Raw genomic sequence first — 24,319 nt, 5'->3', positions numbered from 1 at the left:
AATATTGGCAACCAAGTTATCTAACTCAAGTTATGTCTCATTGTTATTGGAGTTTTTTAGAAAGTGTAGTGTCAGCAGTGTCTGGTATGTGGTTAAGTGCATTCAACATTTAGTTTTTGATTGCACAATGAATTATATAGCCCAAGTCTGGTTTTAAAACACCCGATGCCTGAAGGGATTACATTTTCAGTGTAAAGAAATTGTAAAAAGAGCGACTGAAAGTCTTGCAAAAACACCTGTAGACATATATTGCTTAAATTAAACCACTTTAAAAACTGTACATGCACAAAACAAACATGCTGGCTCTAGCTTTGTGTTTGCAATTCGCACGTTTAGCGCGAGGACAAGTTGGGCTGAATCAGCAGGGAGACCAGAAATGAGGAATTCTGCAAGTTTATTTACATTCCATGTGTTAGTATTGTACACATGGCTCAGTTATTCATCCATATTCAAGTACATATACATTCAAGGAAAGCATTTGGCAGTCTTCACATTGTAGATCAGAGATGAGGTGGATAAGACGGGTACTGTACAAAACATATTACAAAGTTGTGTAAGCCCAAGCAGAGAATATCGGTGCAGAAGTGAAACAGATTCACCAGGAAGTGGGAATGATGATCCAAACTTTTTTCTTTTTACACAAGTCTATTTGAAATGACAGAGACAGATTGCTCATGCCAAAAAATCCCCCGTAAGGCTGTGGTTTACATGTGCACTGTTGCAAAACATTCATCTGCTTACCTCAAGTAAGTGTGAAGCGAAATCATACAGCATATACAATGTGCAATGCAGAATAATAGCCGATAACAAAAGTCAACAAAAGCTTAAAGCCATTAAAAAAGGTGGAACAAGTGATTTCAATCACACTTTATTAAGAGGAATTTAATTATTCCTACGGTGGTTTTTTAAAGTGCATCAAGTTGCTCCACTAGAAGTAAAAAAATGGGTATTAAATATTGGCAACCAGCACTGTTTGCAGAATGCTAACGCGACCCGTCACTCCACTGATTTCTAAAAACACATTGTCACATTTTTTTATTCTATTGCTCAAACGATGACGGCTCCGTGCACGTAAATAGCGAAAAAGAAAATCTTTCAGCATGTAAAGTCTCATCTGCATCATATTTCACTTCGATCCACCACAAACTTGTACACCTGCATGGACTGTTGATGTTTTTTTTGGCTAAATTTCCAAACGTGGCTCCGTTTATCTACAGGGCCGTAAAAACAGAAGAACGAATCTGGCCAACAATTGTGATGCGTTTTTTTTTTGGGGGTTTTTTTGAGCGAACGCTAAGGTTCATTTTTATCAACCAATCACATTTTGGTCATTTCTCAACGGACATGTGCAAAGACAATGTGGTTGGGTTTCTATGAGGAGCTGAGCCCGGAATCGGACTCCACACTTCCGTGGTGGATCTCGGGGGCGACGCACGGCACGGCGGAGCAGGGAATGGAGTAACAGGAACAGGCAGAGCTCTTTAGGGTCTCCTCTGTAATGACCTCTTGCAGGGAGTGCTGCTCTTCTACCTGGAAGATGTTTGGCTGCTCTCCTTGAGCATCACAGATGCTGGAAAGGGGGAAGAAAAGGAAACAATTGCGGAGTTAGGATCGATTCCCAATCATTCCTGACATCTAGAGCCTAAGAAAATCCTCATGAATATGTTGTGCTACATAAAATAGTTTTGCTTTAGATTATTAGGAAAACACAATACTGTTGTTATACATACATTCATCTAAGTATTGGTGAAATTTGCAACTCGTGAATCTACACTGTTGATAGGCAGATTTAATAACTATATAAAAAGGCAAGCTGGCCAGTTCGACCATCGTCTTATATTTTCTGTAAAAACTGATTGTAAATCATCCATCATTTCTCATGCAGAGTCGAGTTAAAACAGGTGAATGATTGCACTGGTTGCTGTTCTGCCTGCAGGAATGAAGCTCGAATGACAACATTTAATAGCATTCCGGGATTAGTAGGTTTGCTTTGGGCTAAGTGCAATCTTACGTCTGGGGTTTTTGTGGTTGATTAGCTTTTTTACAACCTGCAATTAAGCAGATAAAGTCCTGCAGATGCATCTGAGGCAATCAATGTTTGACTAACAAGGAAAAAAAAAACAACAAAAAAAACCCGCTCCAAGTTAAGGCATGTCTATTTTAGATGATTATTGCTCCATTAAAGAGTGAAAAAGCTCATCAAACAAGAGCAGACAGTCCAGAGATTCCAGTGAAATCACCACTTAGTTCAAAGTAGGGCATGGGCCGGTATGAGGTTGTCATGGTATAACAATCTTGCACAAAAGTACAGCAATTTCCTGGAATTAACACAAATATTTGAAAATAAGGAACAGCTCAGAATGATCTAATCAATTCATCACAACCCCAACATTTGTCAATTTGGTTTTGTTACAGATTTAAGCCAAAGTAATGAATAAGCATAAGATTCAGTGATTTAAGATGTAGTTGGCACTGCATTAATCTACACCAGCGGTGCTCCACTCCACTGTTTGAGTCCAGCATCGGTTTAACTTCAAACCCATAACCGGCTGATGCCTAATTTCGAGAACTCAAACCGTTTTTGAAACGAGTACAGGCAGATCACCCAAATGCTTTGAAACATTTTCGCCAACATAAACCATACGCTCCGACATCAAATCGACTTTCCAGAGGTGTCGGAGTGCATTTCATGCGAGGAATAAATGCTTTTGGATCAAGCCAGCTTGACCAGTTGCAAGTTGGCACACATAGTGTGCCGCACCAACGCTTGTGCAAGTCTGCTTTCTGCAAATTCGATTACAAGCAGCACTCCGTCATTCAGAATCTTTAGTCTCATGCAAATAAAAAGCCATTCGCTCTCTGTGCCACTTTTAGATACAAATCCAAACTGAAAAATCATGACAAAACGGCAGCGAGAATAAAAACGGGGGAACTTAAAAGCATTCTCAAGCAGATGTGACAGTAACAGGAAGGGTCCTTGTGATTATTTAAAAAAAAAAGAAACACAAAAGCTCAAAATGATAACCATGGCAGCTGACCAATCAAAGACAACACAGGTGTTGTCTTTGATACAGACAACACTTCTTTTTCAGACTGTGAAGAAGAGTTTTTCAGATATATAATCTTCAAAGGCCTTAAGAAATATGATAAGTCAACCGCCTCATGTATCATTGTCAAGAAACACTGCTGTGCTGCGGCAACATTCGGTGAGCAGGATTCACTCGGGTAGCATGTAGGACGGGCGACCGAAGAGAAGCGGAGCGGGACAACGTGAGTAAAAAAAAACAAAAAAAAAAACAGAGGAACCAGAGAGACATTACAGGAATCTGGAGAACTTGAGTCAAAATATGGCAGCAAGCTTTCACAAATTCTGTAAAAAAAAAGAGGCACAGTTATCACAACGACGTAAGAGACGGGGTTTTTTTTGCTGTAACACATGAAAACGGGCCGGTTCCTACAATTCCCTTTGTTTTTTTGCAGAGGTCTGCAAACGTCTGGGCCAAAGTGCAGACATAAATATAGAGCAAATGTCACAGCACGAGAGATACAGAGAAGTAAAACTGTCTAGTGAGCGGGCCCTGCTGATGATGCAGTTCTCCCCAGAGGCAGAGGAATCTGTTCAACTCAGATACTTTACATAACAGTCCTGGCACATCGTGTTCGTTCACTTCACGCTATAACTGCTCAATAAACAATCAAGTCTTTCACTCAAAGAGACAAACAGGTGCCAAATGATCCAAAACACTGCCAATGGATTACATAATTATGTAATCCCTGAAAAAGAAGCTAATGAACAACCCTGCTTGCATAAACCAGGATGAGTGGGAGCAGCCACTTGGATATTGGCTGCTTAGCAACAGGATTTTTCTTAACCTATATTTAAAAAAAAAATAAATGTGGCACAGGACGCTTTGCTACTCAAGTGAGGCTGGATTTTTTTTTAAATGGGAAATTTGAAACATTGGGGGCAGCCCGTAGCATATAAAGTGGCTTTTTGAATATGAGAGTAATCCATTAGTATAACAGTAAAATCTAATTATGTAAAGAAAAATCTATAACTACCAACTAAATGGGAAAAGGTTCATTACTTGATTTTGGAAAAGTGCATACATTTGTAAGATGTTTACCGTTGGAAATAAAGTATAAATGTTCAAATAACAGCTTATATAAAGGAATACCTACTGGAAAAGCGTTCATGGCTGCTCTGACAAACTATGCATATAATTTTTCCTGTGCTGTCGTGCTACATAGAATAACTTTGCAATCTGGCAGAGTTGGAGCCGTGTGGAGTTATTTCTTGAACTCATCGTTCCTGGGTGGAGACGGTGATCTCAACAACTCACGCCAACACAGCAGTGACTCACCATCTGAATCTTATCTTCATAAAAACAACAAACAAACTGTGATCTTTGCTAATCATCAACATGTAGTAAAGGAATTATTTTATGATGGAGCGTTACAGGATAATGACTGAGTTCAACAAATATAACTGAAACTGGTTATCTTTAATATAAGAAACCCAATAATCACAGATTAATAGACAGAAACATTTATTTTCCCCATATTTTGTTGAGTATTCAGTGGGGTGGGAGAAAAGTCCGTGTTCATAAATTATTTTTAACAAAAAAAATCATTGGTGGCACAAACTTTGGTACACCCAAAAAAATAAATTAATCCTAATAATAAATGTAACTGAAGATTATTTTTATCATCTATAATTTTCTAAGAACTTCTAATTGGTAATAAATGAATGAAAACTGCAGAAGCATCATCTTGGGGTAAACTTTGTCTCCATAACAACCAGTAGACACAATGTACGTGTCAAGTGGCTGTTTGACGTGTCAAAAAAACCGTCTTTTTTTTTTGTATCAGCACAGAAAGGCAACTGTGCTGAATTAGCTAAGCGCTATTGGGACTTTTAACAAAAAAAACAAAAACATCTGCTATCGTCAGATGTGACAGACTTGGGGAAAACAACTCATGCACTATTAAACAGAGAGCATTAACTCATCCTCTAGATGCCGTTTAAGAGTGCATGGCATAAAGATTTGACGTGCCCGTTTTAAATAAACCCCAGTGTACCTCAGTTTTTAGACACAGCAGCTGAAGGGAAGCAAGAATCCTAAATAATTGACAGATAGTGTTTCAAATAAGTTGTAATAACTGTGAGAAGCTCACTATATAAGATTAGCTTTAACATCTGATCTGTAGCATTCTGTGTTTACAGCCTGCAGCATGTAAAATGACGCTGCGTGTTAAACTTTAACCTCACCTGTCATAAATGAGCCCGTCGATTCCCTGCTCTCTCAGCTTCCTTCTGTTTTCATGCTCGTTGTTGTCGTCTCCCCAGCTGAACACCACCAGGCCTTTGGACCGGGCCTCGCCGATGTAGTTAAGGTGCTTCAGCAGCTCCTCGGTGTGAGCGCTGATTCCCTGTCAGGGCAAAACACCAAAGTCCAAATGCAATCACCAAATAAGAAGATTGCATTTCCCCTTCAGTATATTATTGAATGTACAACCTAAAGAGAATAAAACCCCTCACCAGAATGTTCTCGCTTTGAGCGAAGCTGATGGCGATCTGCGTCGTTTGACAGCGCACGTCCATCAGCTCAGGATACTTTTCTGAAATGCCCTGAGTCAGGAAAAGGATGGGGTACTTGTTCTGCTTGAGTCGCACCCTGTAAACCAGATTACACGGACAGTTTAGCATTTTAAATCGGTCCTTCAGAGGTGCCACTGAAGGGAAAAAAACCCCCAAACATATACTTTAAGTGCCTCTGTTTTTACAGTGATCCTTACGAGACGCAATATTTCAACTGTAAACACGAATGGCGACGCTGCGCACTTACATTGTGCAGATATCTGGGTCGAAACATGAGAAGATGATCTCCCTTTTCCCAGCCTTCTGCAGAACACAGGTAAGAATAATGTCCAGAAAGGTATTCATGTTGAAATACGACGACAAGTTCCCGTCCCACGTTCCGTCCTGTGAGAACAGAGCAATGAGATAAGTCAGCTTACGTCAACGATTACACTTTGTTTCAAAGTCTGGTTCAAAAGACGTACTTTCATTTGGCTGATCCATTTCAGTTCAATGTTAAAACCAACACTTTCCGGAACAGCTTGGAAAATCTTTGGAGAAGCGCACAGAGAAAGGTGATTACTTTCAGATGTGGGCTGCCTTTAGGTCAAAGTGATCATTACAACATTCCTTACCTGTGATAGTGAGGGGAACGGCTGATGTTCATCGACTTCATCCTCATCCTCCAGGAGATCTTAAGAAACAAACAGAACGGGGGAAACGTTCACACGTCGTCCAAATTATCTGCCGATCCGATTTCACAATATCGGCCGTTCCACGTTCATGTGATGCAAGGCCACTTAAACAAAGCAGCCTTTGACCAGAAGTGAATTTGGGTCACTACAAAGGGGGATTTTTTTCCCACCACGTTTTTGTGAGGTATGCACAATCAAATGTTTTCCCAAGCTAAAAGCTCCAGATGTTTGTGATGGGGTCAGTATTGTGGTGTTGAAATAGATTTGATAATTTTCCCTCTAAATCTTTTATCCAGATTTAAGCCCATGGATTTTGCTGTAATCCTGAAAGTAGCATTAAAAACTACTCTAAAACAGATTACCATAAAAATGTAAAAAAATATATATATTCTGTCTTTTCTAAACGACAAACACAGGTGCATTTAAGATTTTTTTGTTTGTTTTTTTTTTTTTACCAGTTATTTGTTAATTCTTACATTGTAAGGATTAACAAATAATATTACAATTGTAAGAATTATTATTCTTCTGTATAACTGTGAATTGTGAGACAGTTATTTTTTGTTTTTAAGCATATGCACTGACTGATGGCACCATTTTTAAATTTCGTAGTACTTGTGACAATGACAATAAAGATTTATCTATTTAATATAGATCTCAGGTTGCCGTATGTTGACCTCTGCACTACGTCGCACAGCAAAATCACCTTTTTTACTGTGTTGGGCTGTTGACACAGGGCAACAGCCCAACTATTATGTAAACAGCATTATGTTGATAAGCTAACCAAATCTTTTCTGGTTACAAAAAAAAAATAAATAAAATAAAAGTGGTGAGAAACTACTTACCTTTGGGATCACTTCCTGTCATTGCAGCGACATGGGCCAGCTGGGCAAGAAACAAATATATTCATGTTTTACTGTTACAGAAAGAAGCAACATATTACTCATGTCATCAATGATCCACGAGGCCGTTTCCACTGTCGATATTGTCATCTGATCTGCCCAGAACTCATCAAATTACTCACCTGGTTCGAATGTAGCACCTTTTTCTAATCAACCATTGATCGTTTAATCCAAAAAAAAAAAATAGTCATTAGATCAGTCCTTAGCTGTGTTAGTGTTAAGTCAAGCAGAAAGGGCAGAAGTTTTCACCTGCTGATGTTAGAAGAGTTTTTTGTTTTTTTTTTAAGCTGCAAATGCATCTTTGCAACAAATTATCAAGGTTACTCTACAGGAATATGTTGTTGGATTTTAGGTAATAAAATGCTTATTCTCTTATTTTAAAAATTATGTTTCTTTGTTTATTTGCATCTTAGGCTCAAGTGGTTAAATGAAAAATCTACAGAATGTAGCAATATTTTTTTTTAAATCTGACTAATCGTCAGAATAATTGATCAAATAAATCGATTACTAAAACAATTGTTAGTTGCCGACCTAGAGAGAATTGTTAATCGAACATTACTGTAATAGTCCTAACCACTTCCTACTAACCATTTCCCGATCATCATAAGACCAATGATTAAATCAGCTGATGAACACACACATGTAAAAAAAGAAAAAAATTCCAGTGCACAAAGCAGCACAACTTAAAATACCTTAACTATATCTTAACATAACAATAATTGTTGAGTCGATGGTCAAGGAATCCTGCGTAATTACTTGAAGAAAAATTACTAAAACTGAATTCAAAAGGATTGTATGAAGGCGTCTGGGTGCTATAGATTTTCTGTCAGACCCAGTCTGGTGACCTTCCAGCAGGCTGAGCAAATATTGTTTAAAGAACAGGGTCAGTCTGGGTCGACTACCCAAACACAGGAAGAGCTAAAATCACAATAAAACCTCGAACAACCTCTAAACCTACAAGTTGTTAGACAACAGACGTTCATCAAGCAAAGATAGTTTTTAAATACAGCTCCTTTAAGTGCATTTATCTTCTCAATCAGAAATTCACTTCAACAATCATCCAGACATTAAACAGAATGATGGTGGCACAATGACTACAGGCAGTCTCAACAAACTAGTCTAGCTAGAGCAAAGTTTACCTTCAATAGCTGCAGCTGATCAAATGTCAGGTCTTTGACAGGGACCTCAATGAGCTCCAGATTCTGGTCATTTTTCTACCAAGTCAGAAACAGAACAGTTAGCATCACACAAGCTTCCGCGACTGTGGAAAAAAAAAAAAAAAGAAAAAAAGATGTTTAACGGACCTTCTTGGTGGAGATGCAACATGTTAGATCGTGGTATACGATTGGCACGGAATCCTTGGAGAGATGAACGTCGAACTCCACAAAAGCTGCACCCTGTGCGTTCAAACACGTTGAGGCAAAATGTTCTGCAAATGGCTGGATTTCTTCAGATATTCGTCTCATTGACTTACATGCTTGGCAGCACTTTTGAAAGAAGCAATTGTGTTTTCCCGGACTCTGTGGTGTCTGTCAAATAAGAACAGGAGCAACTGATAAGACATCTGAACTCATGGATTTTTCTACATTACCCTGCTGAAAATCCTAAAGAGACTCCTCCTCACTTTGTAGCACGCGATAACTTATGCGTTTAAAATTAGCAAATTGAATGGATTTGAAATATTTTTTTGCTGCAAAAACTACTTCCGCTGTCGGGAAAGATTGACGGATGGTCTCACTTGGCAGCGCGTGTGCTTCCAGCTCCTCTGTGACCCACGTCCACCGTGCTTCTTTTTTTCCAGTGCTTTGTGTACGAGGAGCTCATGTCGCACTGCAGCTTCTGGATAGGGCGGATCACCAGGTAATCCACTGAAGGCATAAGCTGCAGTCAATAAGGCTGGACTCGGCAAAATCAGGATAAGCATCATATTCTAAGTACTTTCAAAGAAACGTCACCTCTGACTTTCCCGATCGTCTGCCTGAAGTTTCGGCCCATGATGGGAAGCGTGACTACGCCTGTGTCATTGCCGTTCTCCAAGAACGAGGAAGACAGGAGGCAGGCTGTCCCGACATGTCCGGGATGGATGTCTCCCTGGACCACGTGCTCGCCCAGATCCTCCTGTAATCACAATCCAGATCACTATACGCGTTACAGCACATTTTGATGACTCTTCGTGGAGTTATCAGAGGCAGAAAGACCTCAAAAAACTCAAAAGTGAGCTCCAGGTTGTCCGGGTCCATGGTGTGGATGCTGTACTCGGTCCACCGAGAGGGCTCCAGGGCGTAGCCGCACTCTGGCTGAGAGTGACGTGACTTATAGTCGTTGGCAGTGATTAAACTGATTTCCAGAGTTGTGGTCATCTTGTGCCAAGAGGAAGGGCTGAGTTCCTGTTCTTCCTCTTCCTCCTCTTCCTCTTCAACACCCTCTATCGTAAGTTTAATCCTACATGCAAAATTAAGAGAGTCAAATTACAGTCATACTCTGAATTACAAAAAAAATAAAATAAATCAAAACCTGAAAAAGTGTTGCTTTACTTTAAATATAACTACATGCACATCCTGTTAGGCTTATGTAAAAGGTCAGTTGTATGAAACATCTCATGATGTACTCAAGTTAAATTTGAACTCTGTGGCATCCTCACCTGAAACGTGACTTCTTGAATTTCTTCTTGGTGATGGACACTGGAGGCCTCTTGGAATAGTGCAAGCGGAGTCGAATGTCCGCCTGGCATGTCAGCCATCCTGAGTCAACGCATTTCACGCCATCTGCACAGAGAAACGGCCTGTAACTGAGGCAGCTTACTGACTTCCTCCATCGTGAACGAAGCTTTTCCTCATCTTGTCACAAAACAACCAAAAATCCCAAGTTTCATTGGGCGGTACTTGCATTGGACTCACAAAAAGTAGTTCATAATTGTAAAATTGAAGCAAGATTGTACATAGTTTTGTGGTACAAGCTTGAAAAGTGTCTCCTTTGATTGTATCCAGCTCCCTTTACTGTAATACTCAAAAATCAAAGTAAGCAGACTTACTGTGAAATCCAAATTCCCCATCATCAATGTTCTGCTGTGCAACTGAAATTGAACGAAAAAAAATTTTTTTTAGCATCTTGCAATACCACATCAGTTGAGGTCATCAAACCAGAGCAATCTTGGTAGTTACAGAAAAAAAAAGAAACAACAACTTATTTTTGAACTCTTAACGTCAGATTCAATTGCTCTGCATTTGAGTTGCCTCAACTTCACCAAAGCTAACAAAAAAAAAAAATCTATTTATGTTAATAAGAACTTCTATATTTAAAGTCAGCATGGGGTAGAGGTTGCTGTAGGACTAACAGAAAAAAATTAAATAAAGCACATCAGTGATGATACTCAATAGACACGGAGCAGAGTGTGGATGTGGCGGCAGCTACTCTTCCTATCTTGCTCATGTTCAAATAGCTTCGTTTGCATAAAACCCAACATAATGGCTCGCTAACTAAAAAGATCTGGAATAACAGGCCATGGATTCTGCTGCTCTGCAGTGTTTCTTCTGTGGCTGTAGATTAGTGCGCTTACTCGCAAAGCATCCACACAGCATGTAAAAAAAAACCAAAGAAAACAAGAGAGCTGGGAATTACAATGAGCATTTTTTTTAGAGGAAACACTGCAGTTCATTGAAACTTTAACCAAAAAAAAAAAACAAAACAAACTTCCTGAGTGGATTAAGCAACAGTGGATCGGGAATTAGAGGTTTGAGTACGACAGACTTTGCCAACCCAAACCAAATTTATTTTTGTTGTTGTTGGTTTATACCTGTGGGGCTCATCGTGCGAGGCTGATGATGGGTCTCCCACAAATTGACTATCACTTGACATGGGCCACCCGCACTCTGCAATTCCAATGTTGGGTACAATGTTAGGATTTTCAAGTCAGATACACATGAACTACCATTCAAGCTGGTCGCAAAGACGTCTTTGGACCAGAGAGTCAAAAAGCAGTTAGAGCTCGTATAGCCGCCGACCCGCCAGCTGGATCAGGCGCAGACCGCGGATTGAAATCTGAAAGGTGGATTTGTTAGTGAAAGGATACCAAAAAATATAAAACATTTTACAAAATCCAAGCATTGAATCTTTGTTCAGATTATGTTTTTCTTTATGTACTTAATCAACAATAGTGCAGGTATATGGATATTATTTTCAGCCACTAGTTTTACAAGTTAAAAAATTATAGGTTCTTTAAAAAAGAAAATGCATCTGCAACCATAAATGTATAGAAAAAGTGACTTCACCCTCCTGTACTGCTGGACAAAGTCACCAGAAACTGAAAGTATCTTCAAATGCATCCGACTTGTTTACGTCCAGTCTAAGGGGAGTACCACGTTCTTCACCCAAAAGTGAAGATCATGCAAAAAGAGGCTTTCGCTAAAGGCTGGGCGAGGCTCCACATGACAGATTAAAGCAAAGCAGCTGGTCAGCCTGTGGCTGGACCTTCCAAATAACTGACCACAAGCTGTTTCACTTCACATCCCACATGGCTAGATCACAGGGTAGCACCCAGCATGACACTGCGTTTCATACAACTGATCTGTCAAATCCTACAGATAATAGCTGCATATTGACAGACAGCCAACACAAAGAAGGAATCAACAAAAGGGGAAAAAAAGGGCTCGTCTGAGGCTTTGTGGATACGCTCCATCAACTAAAAGTTGCTTTACTGGCTGTTCTGAAAGAGCATGCCAAGTACATTTCCACCAGAGCAAAACAAAACATCGAAAGTTATGTATCTCGCTCTGTAAGCCTTGCTGTGGAATTAAACACAGAGGGAGGATGAGGTTTTTGGTTAATCTTACAATGCAATGCCTCTCAGCTCCGGTGCAGCTGGTGTTCTGCTGTTTAAACTGCTTTCGGGGCTCAACACTGCCACGTGTGAAGCAGGGATAGATATAAAAGGATTTGACAACAATCCTACCACCTTACATCGTTTCATTCCAAGTCAGGAGGAATCCATTTCGAGTTAGTGGTGACTTTGAGCAAATCAATCAATAAATTCGACATACAGTAGTAATAAAATATTGCCTTTATCTCTGTTGATGGTCTGCCAAAGTAGAAATTATGTCATGAAGTCATACCGAATTGAGTATAATGGAGTTTACATAGAAATGTAAAGCTCGTCAGCTACTTTTCCCCCCCCCAAAATTTTTGAAAAGCATCACAACGACGACGACTATAAAAGCGTACATATACTTGACAAAACAAACAAACAAACAAACAAAAAAAACTCTAAAGAAAGCGAACTCACCTTTGATTTCAGGAAGAAGCCCTTAAAATAGCGATACGTGGAAACAACCCCCCGGGGTACAGAGATCGTCACTGCCCATGTGTGCCTGTGATTAAATCAAGACAACAAAGTTAAGCTAAATACAATACACATACTATTAACTAACTTCAAAGTGAATCAAGATGTAGGTGACAGTTTTGCAGCATATGTAATGTTTCACATACCTTTCATCACCAATAGGATGTAGAGTCACAGCTTTCTGGTAGCTCCAGTTTCCCAGAGCCTCACAGCTGCCGACAACAGCAATCACCTCACCTAGGAATGGGCAAAAAGACGTGCAGGTTGTCATGACTGCTGATGGATGCCATTATATTTATTACTTTCTCAATATAACTTTCTCACTTTGTACTAAAAGTTCTTCACGAGTGCAGAGTCGGGCGATATGGCTTAAAAATTAAATCTCAGATTCTTTCATACCAGATCCGATTTCAATTATTAAATTTTTTTTTTTGCTCGCTTTTCTCTTCTGAAAAGGAAATTACAAATCACAAAAAATATCTTTAAAAAAAGTCTTTACATTTCAGTCATCCCTTCTGTGAGACATACGACAGAGTATAAGGGCACAGATATGAGAATTGTTGTTTATTTACAGCAATATAGTCAAAAGGTCTTAAAATTACAAGAAAAAAGTTGTTTCAAGGAGAAAAAAGCTCAAGAGTTATCAGGAGGTGACGCGACCAGCTCAGTCTGTGTAGTTATTTTTTCGAAATAGACACTTGTTTGCACAATCATTTCAAAGTCCTGCATCTTAATTTATTTTTCATGTTGGGAGTTCTTATAAAATTACTACTTCATTCTCCTAATGTAATAACTTTTCTTGGATATTATTATGAGTTTATTCTGGAAATGTTAAAAAAAAAGAAGACTTAGTCTGGCCCTAATATTACATCACAGACTAGACCTGAACTTAAAGTCCACATAAATAGAAGCTTTAAAACACATTTGTCAAGGGAGATAATAGGCCTTAGGCGTGGTGATGGCACTCCCAAAATGAAATTTTCAAAAAAACAAACAAAAAAAAACACCTAAAGAATTCGGTTAATCGCCCAGTCCCACACGATTGCCATTTTGTCAGAAAACAAAAAGGTTTTATTCAGACGATCTGTTGAGGAGCAGGGAGTGTTCAAAAATAAGATTACTAAAGGAAAATTCAAAATATTCTTATATGACCTGGGATTCTGTCCTTAAATATTTGCTTCTTCCTTCCTTGTATCCTTTCATACTTTCGTTGATTTTGCTCAATTATTCTTTTTAGTCTCTTCGTCCCCTCTCCTCCCCCCCCTCCTATTGTGTTGGAGCTATGAAGTTTTAAAAACAACAAAAACCCTACAGGTTTTCAAATGTAGGTCGTTTGGTTTTTTTTTGTGTGTTTTTTTTTTTTTTTACCTGTTTGAAATACCAGAGTAAATTCAGACATACCCGGAGTGGTCTCTCCCCTGATAGTTAAGTTCACCTGGCTGGTCTCCATAGTTTAAACAGGCAAACACAGACAATGGCGATGCAAAAAGGCTGCAAGACAAGAAGAGGGTTGAAGTAAAACCACCTCGGCTTTCTTCCCCAGTAAGACCACTGAGCTCTGAGAGGACAGAGATGTTGCAATACCGGCCACGTGTCTACTGCAGGCTGAAAACAACAGCTCTTCTAATAATTATGTTCATGACAGCTTAACTCCTTCAACAGCTTCAGACAAACACCTCGCATCCAAACTGTACAGTTATACACAATTCCAAATGAGGCGAAAATAGAAACGGCTAGAAAAATACATTACAGAGAGCTTTGCAAGGGGGGGAAAAACCCGGATGTATCGATTACCTTCTTAATTCCTAAAGCTCCGGCCCGGTTCTTGGCACTGTTGAGGGACTTCGCAGCAAACCTCGGTTCTACTATCCAGCAGAGTAGCATCGGTCTGGACCAGCTGCCTCAACCACTGCCATCGTCGTTTCAGTCCATCATCCTTTCAATTCAAGACGGCTTTAACCGAAAACAAATAAAGATATTCTGAGAGTAGATTTGAGCCCCGGAAATGATAACGCCTAATCAAAACCTTGAGTCCCCCACGTTTATCCCCGGCACTGGAGCGAAGATACGAAACCAACCGCTTCTTCTTCGAGGAATTTGTAATAAACATCGCCTATTACGTTCAACAATTGAGCCGAATCGAACAACAAACTTCCGGTGAATGAATTTCAACTTAAAATCTAGCCAAATGTTCACAAATGTGTTTCTGCACCACATGAACGTTGTGTTTATGAAGACGGCGTATAAATATTTTAAAGTAATTTAAAAGCCTATTGAAGACTTTTTTTCTAGAGAGGAAGGAAATTATCCCGGTGCCCACCTCCAGCTCTTATTGACGGGAAACGAGGGGGTACACCAAGGACACAGGCTACCAGTCTATTACAAGGCAACACAGAGACACACAAAACAAACAAATATTAACCCCCACACTCATATCTAACGAAATTTTAGCAAGAAATATAATAAAATAAAATGAATGGAATGTTTTGAATCCATTCGACTAAACAGAAATACTTTAACTTTTTACTTTACTTTTACTTTGAAAGCATTATCTACACTTTCCACATTGCTTCCGCTGCGTACTTGAACTGGTTCATACCGCCCTGCTCCGGATCTGCGGCGTTTCCCTATGATGCATTCAAGTTCCTTTACAATAATAGTTTTCAAAAATGTTACAAATACCAAGAGGTATTTAAACAGTTAGAATATATGTATGTATCTCAAACAGGATAGTGGTAACACAGAGAAACATACTTTTTTGTTATAAAGGATGGGCATTTTTCCCAACCAGAAATATTGCATTTTCCCCAAAAGCGTTCCGCGATATATCCTCCTATATATCCTTTAATAGCATTCGTAATAGTATTTAGGTGTGGACTTCAGATGGCAAGACGGACAAATTAAAATCATGGTTTGGTCTGCAGCACCTCCTAGTGTTTAGACGAAGTTTACACACCATACAACACACTGCAGCATAAATGTAAAATAATCCCTCTTCCAGAGCTTAAGTTTGCTTACAATTTCAGTCATTATCTGAAATATATTTTTGGTTTGTTTTTTTTGCCAACACAATATCTTGCAAAAATTATTAATGGTAACGCAATTGAAAGAAAGTCATAGAAGCTTCATTCACAGATTCTAACAGGTCAGGCAGAGGAACATAAAACAAACTATTTTTGTTAGCTGAGACCCAAACTGAACGTCTTGGCTTGTACACAAAATACAATCTATGGCGGAAAAACAGCCTGTTAGAAGCTGCAAAACCTGTGAGACAGGGGGAGAAAAGTTACTTAAATACAAAGTCAAAGCTAATCGAGTAGCTTGAATCAAAGTATTTTCACGTGTTATTATGGCCAAGTCAAAACCCACAATAATTCAAAATGCAACTCCTGGCATTTAGAATGTTTAAGCTGGAGACATAATATTACTGGGACTGACATACCAGCGGTTTAAAGGATCCCTTATGACCTCTTGTGGACAACAGGAGTAAATATCTGCAACAGTGGAGAGTTTCACCTGCAAACTGCAGTATCACAAGAGTCCCAAATATCAGCTTTAAATTCCACAACGATAGATGCGTCTGGGAAAACGTTTACTTAAAACATTTTCTTCATATTAATGCTACAAAATGTTTGGTCTTCTGTGACCTGTAAATGAAAAACAGGAACAAAAATGCATGAATAATAAAATGCCAGCACTTGAAAGTATTATGAGGCCAGTACAGTGCTTCTCCAGGCGGATAGGGAGTTTTCAAATACAAATCTGCCACATCAGCATTTACACAGATCATAAATAGGACGGAATATGATTACTTTCATGTCCTGGTTTCTGTTTGCAGAGTTTAATTAGAGTTGTGTGGCTCATTAGAGTGCAATGTGGTTCCCGCGGATGATTCAACACTCTGCCTTTTTTGCCAAACAGATACGACTGGTATTTGTTGTTGTTTTTGCCTGTCCACAACTGGTCTGTCTCAGGGCTTCAAAGCCAGCAAGGGAGTGAATAGAATGCGGAGGCTGAACGAGAAAAATAAAATCACTTCCTGTTTCAGGCAGAAAGGCCATTTGTGATATAATAAATTAAAGCCCTCCCAGATTAGCAGGACTCACTTTCTTCATCTCTTTCATTTGAAATGCAAATAGCCGAGTGTTATGTAAAACCCTGCTGAGAATCCTGTTTCCAGAACATCAGCAGGCACAATTTTATATGCTGTAAAACGTTCTCACTGAGATATGAAGCTCGTTACGAAATGATTCTCGCTCCTTACATTTAGTCACATCTGGACACATTACAACCATAAAATACATTGTATGTTGTTAGGATGATAGATCACCGTAAAATTGTGAAATGGATGTAATAAAAAAATTGTTGTTTTTTTTTTACCTTTATTTCCTTTTTAATATGAAATATGTTGTGTTTTTGTATTCGGAACCTTTGAATACAAAAAGGTACTTTTGTACCCACTAGAATCATTTTTAAATAGGAACATGTTTGGATGTAAAGTGCGCCGTTGTATGTTCAGGTCGTAGTTGTAGCGTAAAGTGACATTTCATAGCTATCCATCGTGTGAGATCCCGATAAAAAAAAGAAGAGAAAAAAAAGAAAGGAAAGTTTGTGTTAAGATAATAAAATATGAACAACATTAAGCGATGTCAACGTTTTTGCAAGGTACTGTATGCAGATAAATCTGCAGTTCCCCGGTGGTACCACATGATCCAGAAATAGCGATGTCGTGGCCATTTATGTAAAAGTTTTGTAGTTTATAATTTCTACCAATTTTGTTTTGTTCTTTGTGTAGTAGGAATATATTTAAGTTAATTTAGATTCAAAATTTGTGGTTGATTTTTATATTTGGAATTATTTAGATTACATTGTTAATCGTTAGACCCGCCCACCAATTTGAGCGATTAAGAACACACCGGGTGCTGGGTGCGGGGTGGATTGTTTGCTGGATTGTTTGGTGGATTGTTTGGTGAATGTCTGGGGTGGACGGGAGGTTTTGGTAGAATGATTTTTTGACCACTTGAACATTTGAACACTTGAACAGTTGAACACTTGAACATTTGAGCACTTGGACAGTAAATGGAAAGTATTTTTTATTTATTTATTTATTTTTTTCAACTAAGTTACAAGACTTTTTTATTTCAACTTTAACAATAAATGAATCGGCAAAGTGCGTACAAATCCCAAAACACCCGTTACCACCCACAGCCTTTATTGGAGTTTATCTTTGCTTTTTTTTTTGGAACCGAAGGCTGCGACATTTAAGTCAAAAAATCATTATATTTTTATTTTTCTTGGACTGGCTTGGAACGTTTGGATGATCGAACTTGGAGGACTGAAACTTCACGTAATGGACTTGGAGAAGACGCAAAGTTCGTGAGTAAATGCGGTGCTTTGTTGGAAAGAGCAGAGACTGAACTGCAAAGTGAAAAGTTTGTTTTGGACTATTTTCTTTTGGATTTGGAGAAACGAAATTTGTGTTGAAAATGGATGAACAAGATGAAGGATTTCAAAAAGAAAAAGAACTCTTTAATTTAATTAAAAGGCGCAGAGCCAAACTCAGCGTGCTGACAAGAAAAAGAAATGACATCCATGCTTTAATTGATGCTGGAGAATCAAAATCCTCCATAGAGGAGCATATGAAAATTTTAAATAATTATTTAGCGGAGTTTATGGACTTGCAATCTTCAGTTCAAAGACTGCTTAGCGATGAAGAAAAAGAAACTGATCACGGCGATTGGTACGAACCAAAGCTGATCAGTTTTAAAGAGTTCTTGGATGACATCGAAAATTGGATGGATGGCGATCGAGATGCACAGAAGAGCGAAGCATGTTCAGCATTGAACGTTGAATCAAAAGCGGCATCTCATGACCGTAACGTTGAGCCGGATGACAGCGTCTCACAGACTGCGCAACAAAGGATCGGCAAAGACTCTGAAAGGTTATCTGGGTCCGCAGCTAAACCAGTCAGCACAGCGCCCAGTATAGTGAGTAAAGCTTCTAGTTCGCAGAGTAAAAGTTCCCGTGCGGCTTCAATGGCGCTGATGGAAGCCGAGGTGGAAAGAGCCGCTCTGAAAGCGGAGGTGGATGCGCTGCAAGAAAAACATGCGCTTGAGCTGGAAGAACTTCAGTTAAAAACAAGAAAAGAAGCATTGGTTTTGAGAACCAAGCTGGTGAAGGCGGATGCAAAGATGAAAATCTACAACTCTACGCAAGATCAGAAAAGTTATGTTTCCAGCTCTGGTGTCATAAATCAGGATGCATCAGTTTCTGCGATATCTACTGAGTTCATACCCGCTGCTACAGCTCAAAAGGCTCCAAGAACGCAGAAACGATTGTCTACTCTTGCACCTTTGCCAATGCCCCAAGATACACCTATTAATGAAACATTAAAAGTGAAACCAGAAGGGGAAAGCCCAAGACGAATATCTTCTCAGGTTGATGTTCATAGTAGTGCATTAACAGAGATTATGATGAAGCAGAATGGAAATCACTGAGATGCTTGTAAAACAACAAAGACTGTCACTCCTGCCATCTATAGAAATCCCTGTTTTTAGTGGAGATCCTTTGCATTTTAGGTCCTTTCTTAAGGCATTTGAGCAAGGAATAGAAACTAAGACAGATAACATGCAGGACAAGCTTTATTACTTAGAGCAGTTTACCACAGGTCAGCCTAGAGCTTTAGTGAGAAGTTGTATGCACATGAGTCCACAAACTGCTTACTTGGAAGCAAAAAGACAGCTTGAGTGGAACTTTGGTAACAGATCAAAAATAACATCTGCATTTATAGACAAAGCTCTGAATTGGTCAGTCTTAAAGTCTGATGATGCTGCAGCTTTAAGAGCTTATACATTCTTTTTAAGAAGTTGTTTCAACACAATGGATGAAGCTGGGTTTATTGAAGAGCTAGAAAACTCAACCAATATGAGAATTCTTGTTTCAAAGTTGCCTTTTAGACTTCGTGATACATGGCGACTAATTGTGGTTGACATAGCAGAAAAGTATGATCGTAGAGCAAGGTTTAAAGATCTTCTTGATTTTCTGGAAAAACAAACAAAAGCTGCATTAGATCCTGTTTATGGAGAAGGTCAAACTGCAAAAGAAAAGATGACTTTAAAACCATCAAAGGTTCCTTTTAAAACTAAAAGCAGCAGTTTTGCCACTTCTGTTGCTGTGGTTTCTAAACAGACCAGTGACAAACAGGTCCAGTTTAACCATGAGGTTACAAAGCTGGTTCGAGCTCGATGCTTATTTTGTGATGGAAATCATTGCATGGAAAAATGCGACTCATTCAAGCAGAAAGCCAACAAAGAAAAGGTGACATTCCTTAAAAGTAAGGGTTTATGCTTTGGTTGCTTACAGAAGGGACATATGAGTAAGAACTGTCCACAACGTCTAACATGCCTCACCTGTAATAAAAGTCACCCTACTGTTCTGCATATTAAACCAACAGAGCAGCAGTACCAAGCATTTAAGGCTGAGGGTAAAGAGTCACCAATCTCAAATGCTCTTGTATCTTTGAATGTTGGTAGCTACACTGGGGCCGGGTCTAATGAGTGTGTTCTGTCAGTCGTCCCAGTAAAAGTAAAGTTGGAAAAGGGGACAAAGATTGTGGAGACTTATGCCTTTCTAGATCCAGGCAGCTCTGCAACATTTTGTACAGAGGCTTTGATGATGCAGTTAAATGCACCTGGAAAGAAAGTGGAAATCATGCTAAAAACCATGGGTCAGGAAAAACCCGCAAGTAGCTATAGATTATCTGGTTTGGAAGTAGCTGCTTTAAAAGAAAATGAGTACTTGAAGTTGCCTGATGTTTATACTCAACAGTCCATTCCTGTCACTAAAGAAAACATCCCTAAAGAAGAAGACTTAAGAAAATGGTCTTATCTGAAAGTTGTTGAGTTGACACCAATAGATGCCGGCATTGGGCTGCTCATTGGTGTAAATTCTCCCAAAGCATTGGAACCTTGGAAAGTAGTTAACAGTGAAGGTAGTGGGCCTTATGCTGTGCTAACACGCCTTGGTTGGGTTGTTAATGGTCCACTCAATCAGGGTAGTGAAGGAAATGGACATGTTGCTAGTTCTATTCAGGTGAACCGTATCTCAATAAGCAGTTTGGAAGAAATGCTGGTCAGTCAGTATAATCAGGAATTTATAGAGCACAAGTGCAATGTGCGAACTGAAATGTCTGTAGAAGACAAACAGTTCATGGACATCATGTCAGAGTCAGCGGTACTTAAAGATGGTCATTATCACCCGAAGTTACCCTTTCGTAATCCTGAAGTAAAAATGCCCAACAACAAACAAGTGGCCCAGCAGAGGGCGCAATGTCTGTTAAAACGATTTCAGAAGGATAAGTTATTCTTTGAAGAGTACAAAGAATTTATGCATAATGTTAGTGTGGAAGGGCATTCAGAAATCGTACCACAAGATCAAATGGAACATGAGGAAGGAAAGGTGTGGTATGTACCTCATCATGGGGTCTACCACCCCCGTAAGAAAACACTGCGGGTTGTTTATGATTGTGCTGCAATGTTTGCTGGAACATCACTGAACAAAGAGCTGTTACAGGGACCAGATTTGACTAGCACCTTATTAGGTGTACTCATTCGTTTTCGGCAAGGTCCAATAGCCCTTATGACGGACATTAAAGGGATGTTCCACCAAGTCAAAGTTGCTCAGGAACATGTAAATTACTTACGTTTTCTCTGGTGGCCCCACGGTGACATCACAAAAGAGCTTGTTGAACATAGAATGTTGGTCCATATTTTTGGTGCAGTCTCTTCCCCTAGTTGTGCCACATTTGCACTTTTAAAGACTGCTGATGACAACCAACATCTGTACCCAGAAGAGGTTATTAATACAATCAGACACAGCTTCTATGTAGATGACTGTCTCAGGTCTGTACAGACAGTTGAGCAGGCCATTTCTCTTTATCAACAGCTCACTGAGGTGTGTGCCAAGGGGGGATTTAGGCTCAATAAATGGGTGTGTAGTGAGCGCTCTGTCCTCTCGCAGATCCCTGAGGAAAACAGAGCAACAGGTGTAAGGATGCTAGATCTTAGCCGGGACCAGCTTCCCACTGAAAGAGCCCTGGGGGTACAATGGGATGTTGACCAGGATGTTGTCACCTTTAGCATTGTAAACAAGCACAAACCACTAACAAGACGTGGTATCTTGTCCATTGTCAGCTCTATTTATGACCCTTTGGGTTTCTTAGCTCCAGTTATTCTCCCTGCTAAACAGATTCTTCAACATTTATGTAAACTGAAGTTTGGCTGGGATGAGACAATTCCACCAGAAATGGCACAAGTTTGGAAAAAATGGATCAAAGATTTAGTTCTTCTTGACAACTTTAGTGTCAGAAGATGCATCACACCCAAAAGATTTGGGGAAATAAGAAATGCACAACTGCATCACTTTTGTGATGCCAGTGAAACTGGGTTTGGTGCCGTGTCTTATCTTAGGCTAACTAATAGCAAACAGGAAGTGTGCGTTTCCTTTGTTATTGGTAAAGCAAGGGTAGTACCATTAAAACAAATCACTATACCACGACTTGAACTTGCTGCTGCAGTTTTAGCTGTATGTCTGGACAAAATGCTGTTAGTTCAACTTGGACTCAGTCTGAGTGAATCAGTCTTCTGGTCTGACAGCACAACCGTCCTGCAGTACATTGCAAACACAACAACACGGTTCAAAACTTATGTAGCTAATAGAGTTTCCATCATTCGTGATCTTACAAAGGTTACTCAGTGGAGATACATCAGCTCAAAGTTGAATCCAGCTGATGCAGCCTCTCGAGGCATGAAGGTTGGCTCTTTTTTTAAAGTCTTCCACCTGGATCAGTGGGCCAGAATTTCTCACAAAACCTGAGATCCAATGGCCAGCAGTGATTAAAGAATTACCTGTCCATTTGGAAGCTGATCCAGAGGTTAAAGATCAAGTCCTGACGTGTGCAGCTGTGCTGGAAGAAGTGTGTCCCACCACCAAGCTGCTAATGTACTTTTCCAGTTGGACAAAGCTAAAAAGAAGTGTAGCATGGCTCCTGAAACTAAAAGAAATGCTACAAACAAAGAAGTTGCTAACTGCACACTGTGGAAATCAAATGTGTGATAAACAGGACAATAAAACAGATGTTCAGCTCACAACTGATGATCTGTCCAAGGCAGAGGAAGCCATAGTGAGAGTTGTGCAGAGAAAACATTATGGCAATGAAATGGCTGCTCTGAGCTCTGGTGCAGTGAAGAAGTCAAGTCATCTGTACAAGCTTGATCCTGTTGTTAATGATGGTGTGTTGAGAGTGGGAGGCAGACTGAGCAAAGCAGCCTTACCTGAAGAAACAAAACATCCTGCAATATTGCCTAAAGGAAGCCATGTTTCAAAGCTCATTCTTCAACATATCCATGAAAAGGTTGGACACAGAGGAAGAAATCACATGCTTTCTACCCTTCGACGACAGTACTGGATCCCTCATGCTAATTCAGCAACCAGAAAGATCATCAGAGACTGTATGGTGTGTCAAAGGCAACGACAAAAGCCAGGTGAGCAAAAAATGTCAAATCTTCCTATTGACAGAATCTCAACTGATCTTCCACCATTTACTTATGTTGGTGCTGATTACTTTGGACCAATAGAAGTGAAGAGAGGGAGAACTATTGTAAAAAGATATGGAGTTCTCTTCACATGCCTAACCTGTCGTGCAGTTCACCTTGAGGTGGCACATTCTCTTGATACAGATTCCTGTATAAACGCCATCAGGAGATTAATCTGCCGCAGAGGACAAGTTAAGGAAATCCGGTCGGACAACGGAACCAACTTTGTCAGCTCAAATCGTGAGTTGAAGCAAGCCATGTTAGAGCTAAAGCAAAGTAAAATCCAAAAATGCTTAGCACAAGATGGCATAAAGTGGACTTTTAACCCTCCTTATGGAGCCCATCGTGGTGGTGTATGGGAGCGCCTGGTGCAGGAAATAAAGAAAATACTGTGCTCCATCACAAACCAGCAAGTACTAGATGATGAAGGCTTGCACACAGTTTTATGTGAAGTGGAGGCTATATTAAATGATCGCCCGATTACACCTTCTTCTGAAGATCCCAATGATTTAGAGGCTCTTACTCCAAATCATTTGCTCCAGTTAAAAGGTAAGCCTGTGCTGCCACCAGGTTTGTTCAAAAAGGAGGACCTGTACACGCGGAGACGTTGGAGGCAAGCCCAATACATTGTGGACCTGTTCTGGAAACGGTGGGTGAAAGAATATCTCCCTATGTTGCAAGAGCGACGGAAATGGAACAAGACTCGCAGGAACTTTGCCATTGATGATGTGGTGCTTGTTGTTGACGAGGCTGCACCAAGAAATTCTTGGCCTATTGGACGCATCACAGAAACCATGGCAGATGCAAGTGGATTGGCTCGACGTGTGCGAGTCAAGACGAGAACAAATGAGCTGGAGAAGCCGATCAACAAGATATGTCTCCTGCTGGAGGCTGTGTAGAGACGACAGCAAATGTTTGTCTCCAACTAAGCTAAGTTCTGGAACCTCTGGCTCTACATTTACACTGATACTCATTTACTGACATGCTGTACATCTCATTCTACTACCTACACTTTTATACACACACAGACCATGCACATGGACAAGAGAAGAACGTGGAAGTCATGGAACATTGACTGTTTTTACCTTTTTTAATTTTTCACTAAGAAGACATATGGACTTAAAAAAAAAAAAAAACAAAAAAAAAAAAACATTGTATACTGCATAAGTTAATGTTTAAATGAAGTATTTGTTAATAGAAAATATTGTTGAAGAGCT

At 39.7% G+C, this 24,319-nt stretch overlaps 1 protein-coding gene across 1 annotated transcript; it reads right to left on the bottom strand.

Annotated features, from left to right (window-relative positions):
• Window positions 1–377: 377 nt before the first annotated feature.
• On the bottom strand, window positions 378–14,660 carry gpcpd1 (glycerophosphocholine phosphodiesterase 1). Its single transcript, XM_028039952.1, has 20 exons — window positions 14,305–14,660; window positions 13,912–14,001; window positions 12,657–12,747; window positions 12,454–12,538; window positions 10,969–11,044; window positions 10,207–10,248; window positions 9,817–9,940; window positions 9,374–9,617; window positions 9,131–9,293; window positions 8,914–9,043; window positions 8,650–8,704; window positions 8,480–8,572; window positions 8,315–8,389; window positions 7,119–7,158; window positions 6,217–6,275; window positions 6,067–6,132; window positions 5,850–5,986; window positions 5,543–5,678; window positions 5,273–5,433; window positions 378–1,570 (listed from the first exon to the last, which is right to left on the bottom strand). The coding sequence occupies exons 2-20, from the start codon at window positions 13,958–13,960 to the stop codon at window positions 1,372–1,374; spliced, it is 2,025 nt and encodes a 674-aa protein (XP_027895753.1). The 5' UTR covers window positions 13,961–14,001; window positions 14,305–14,660; the 3' UTR covers window positions 378–1,371.
• Between the last annotated feature and the right edge of the window lie 9,659 nt (window positions 14,661–24,319).

Source organism: Xiphophorus couchianus, chromosome 15, assembly GCF_001444195.1.
Source record: "Xiphophorus couchianus chromosome 15, X_couchianus-1.0, whole genome shotgun sequence".
Classification (NCBI taxonomy): domain Eukaryota; kingdom Metazoa; phylum Chordata; class Actinopteri; order Cyprinodontiformes; family Poeciliidae; genus Xiphophorus; species Xiphophorus couchianus.
The sequence above is the reverse complement of the archived record's forward strand: the minus strand, read 5'-3'. Positions and strand labels throughout refer to the sequence as shown.

Excerpts from the sequence above, each read along its gene's own strand:
- gpcpd1 (XM_028039952.1), bottom strand. The coding sequence starts at position 13,960 with ATGGAGACCAGCCAGGTGAACTTAACTATCAGGGGAGAGACCACTCCG. Across the intron at positions 12,748-13,911 it reads CAGGGGAGAGACCACTCCGG|GTGAGGTGATTGCTGTTGTC; the intron begins GTATGTCTGAAT and ends GCCCATTCCTAG. Across the intron at positions 10,249-10,968 it reads TCGCACGATGAGCCCCACAG|TTGCACAGCAGAACATTGAT; the intron begins GTATAAACCAAC and ends GTTCAATTTCAG.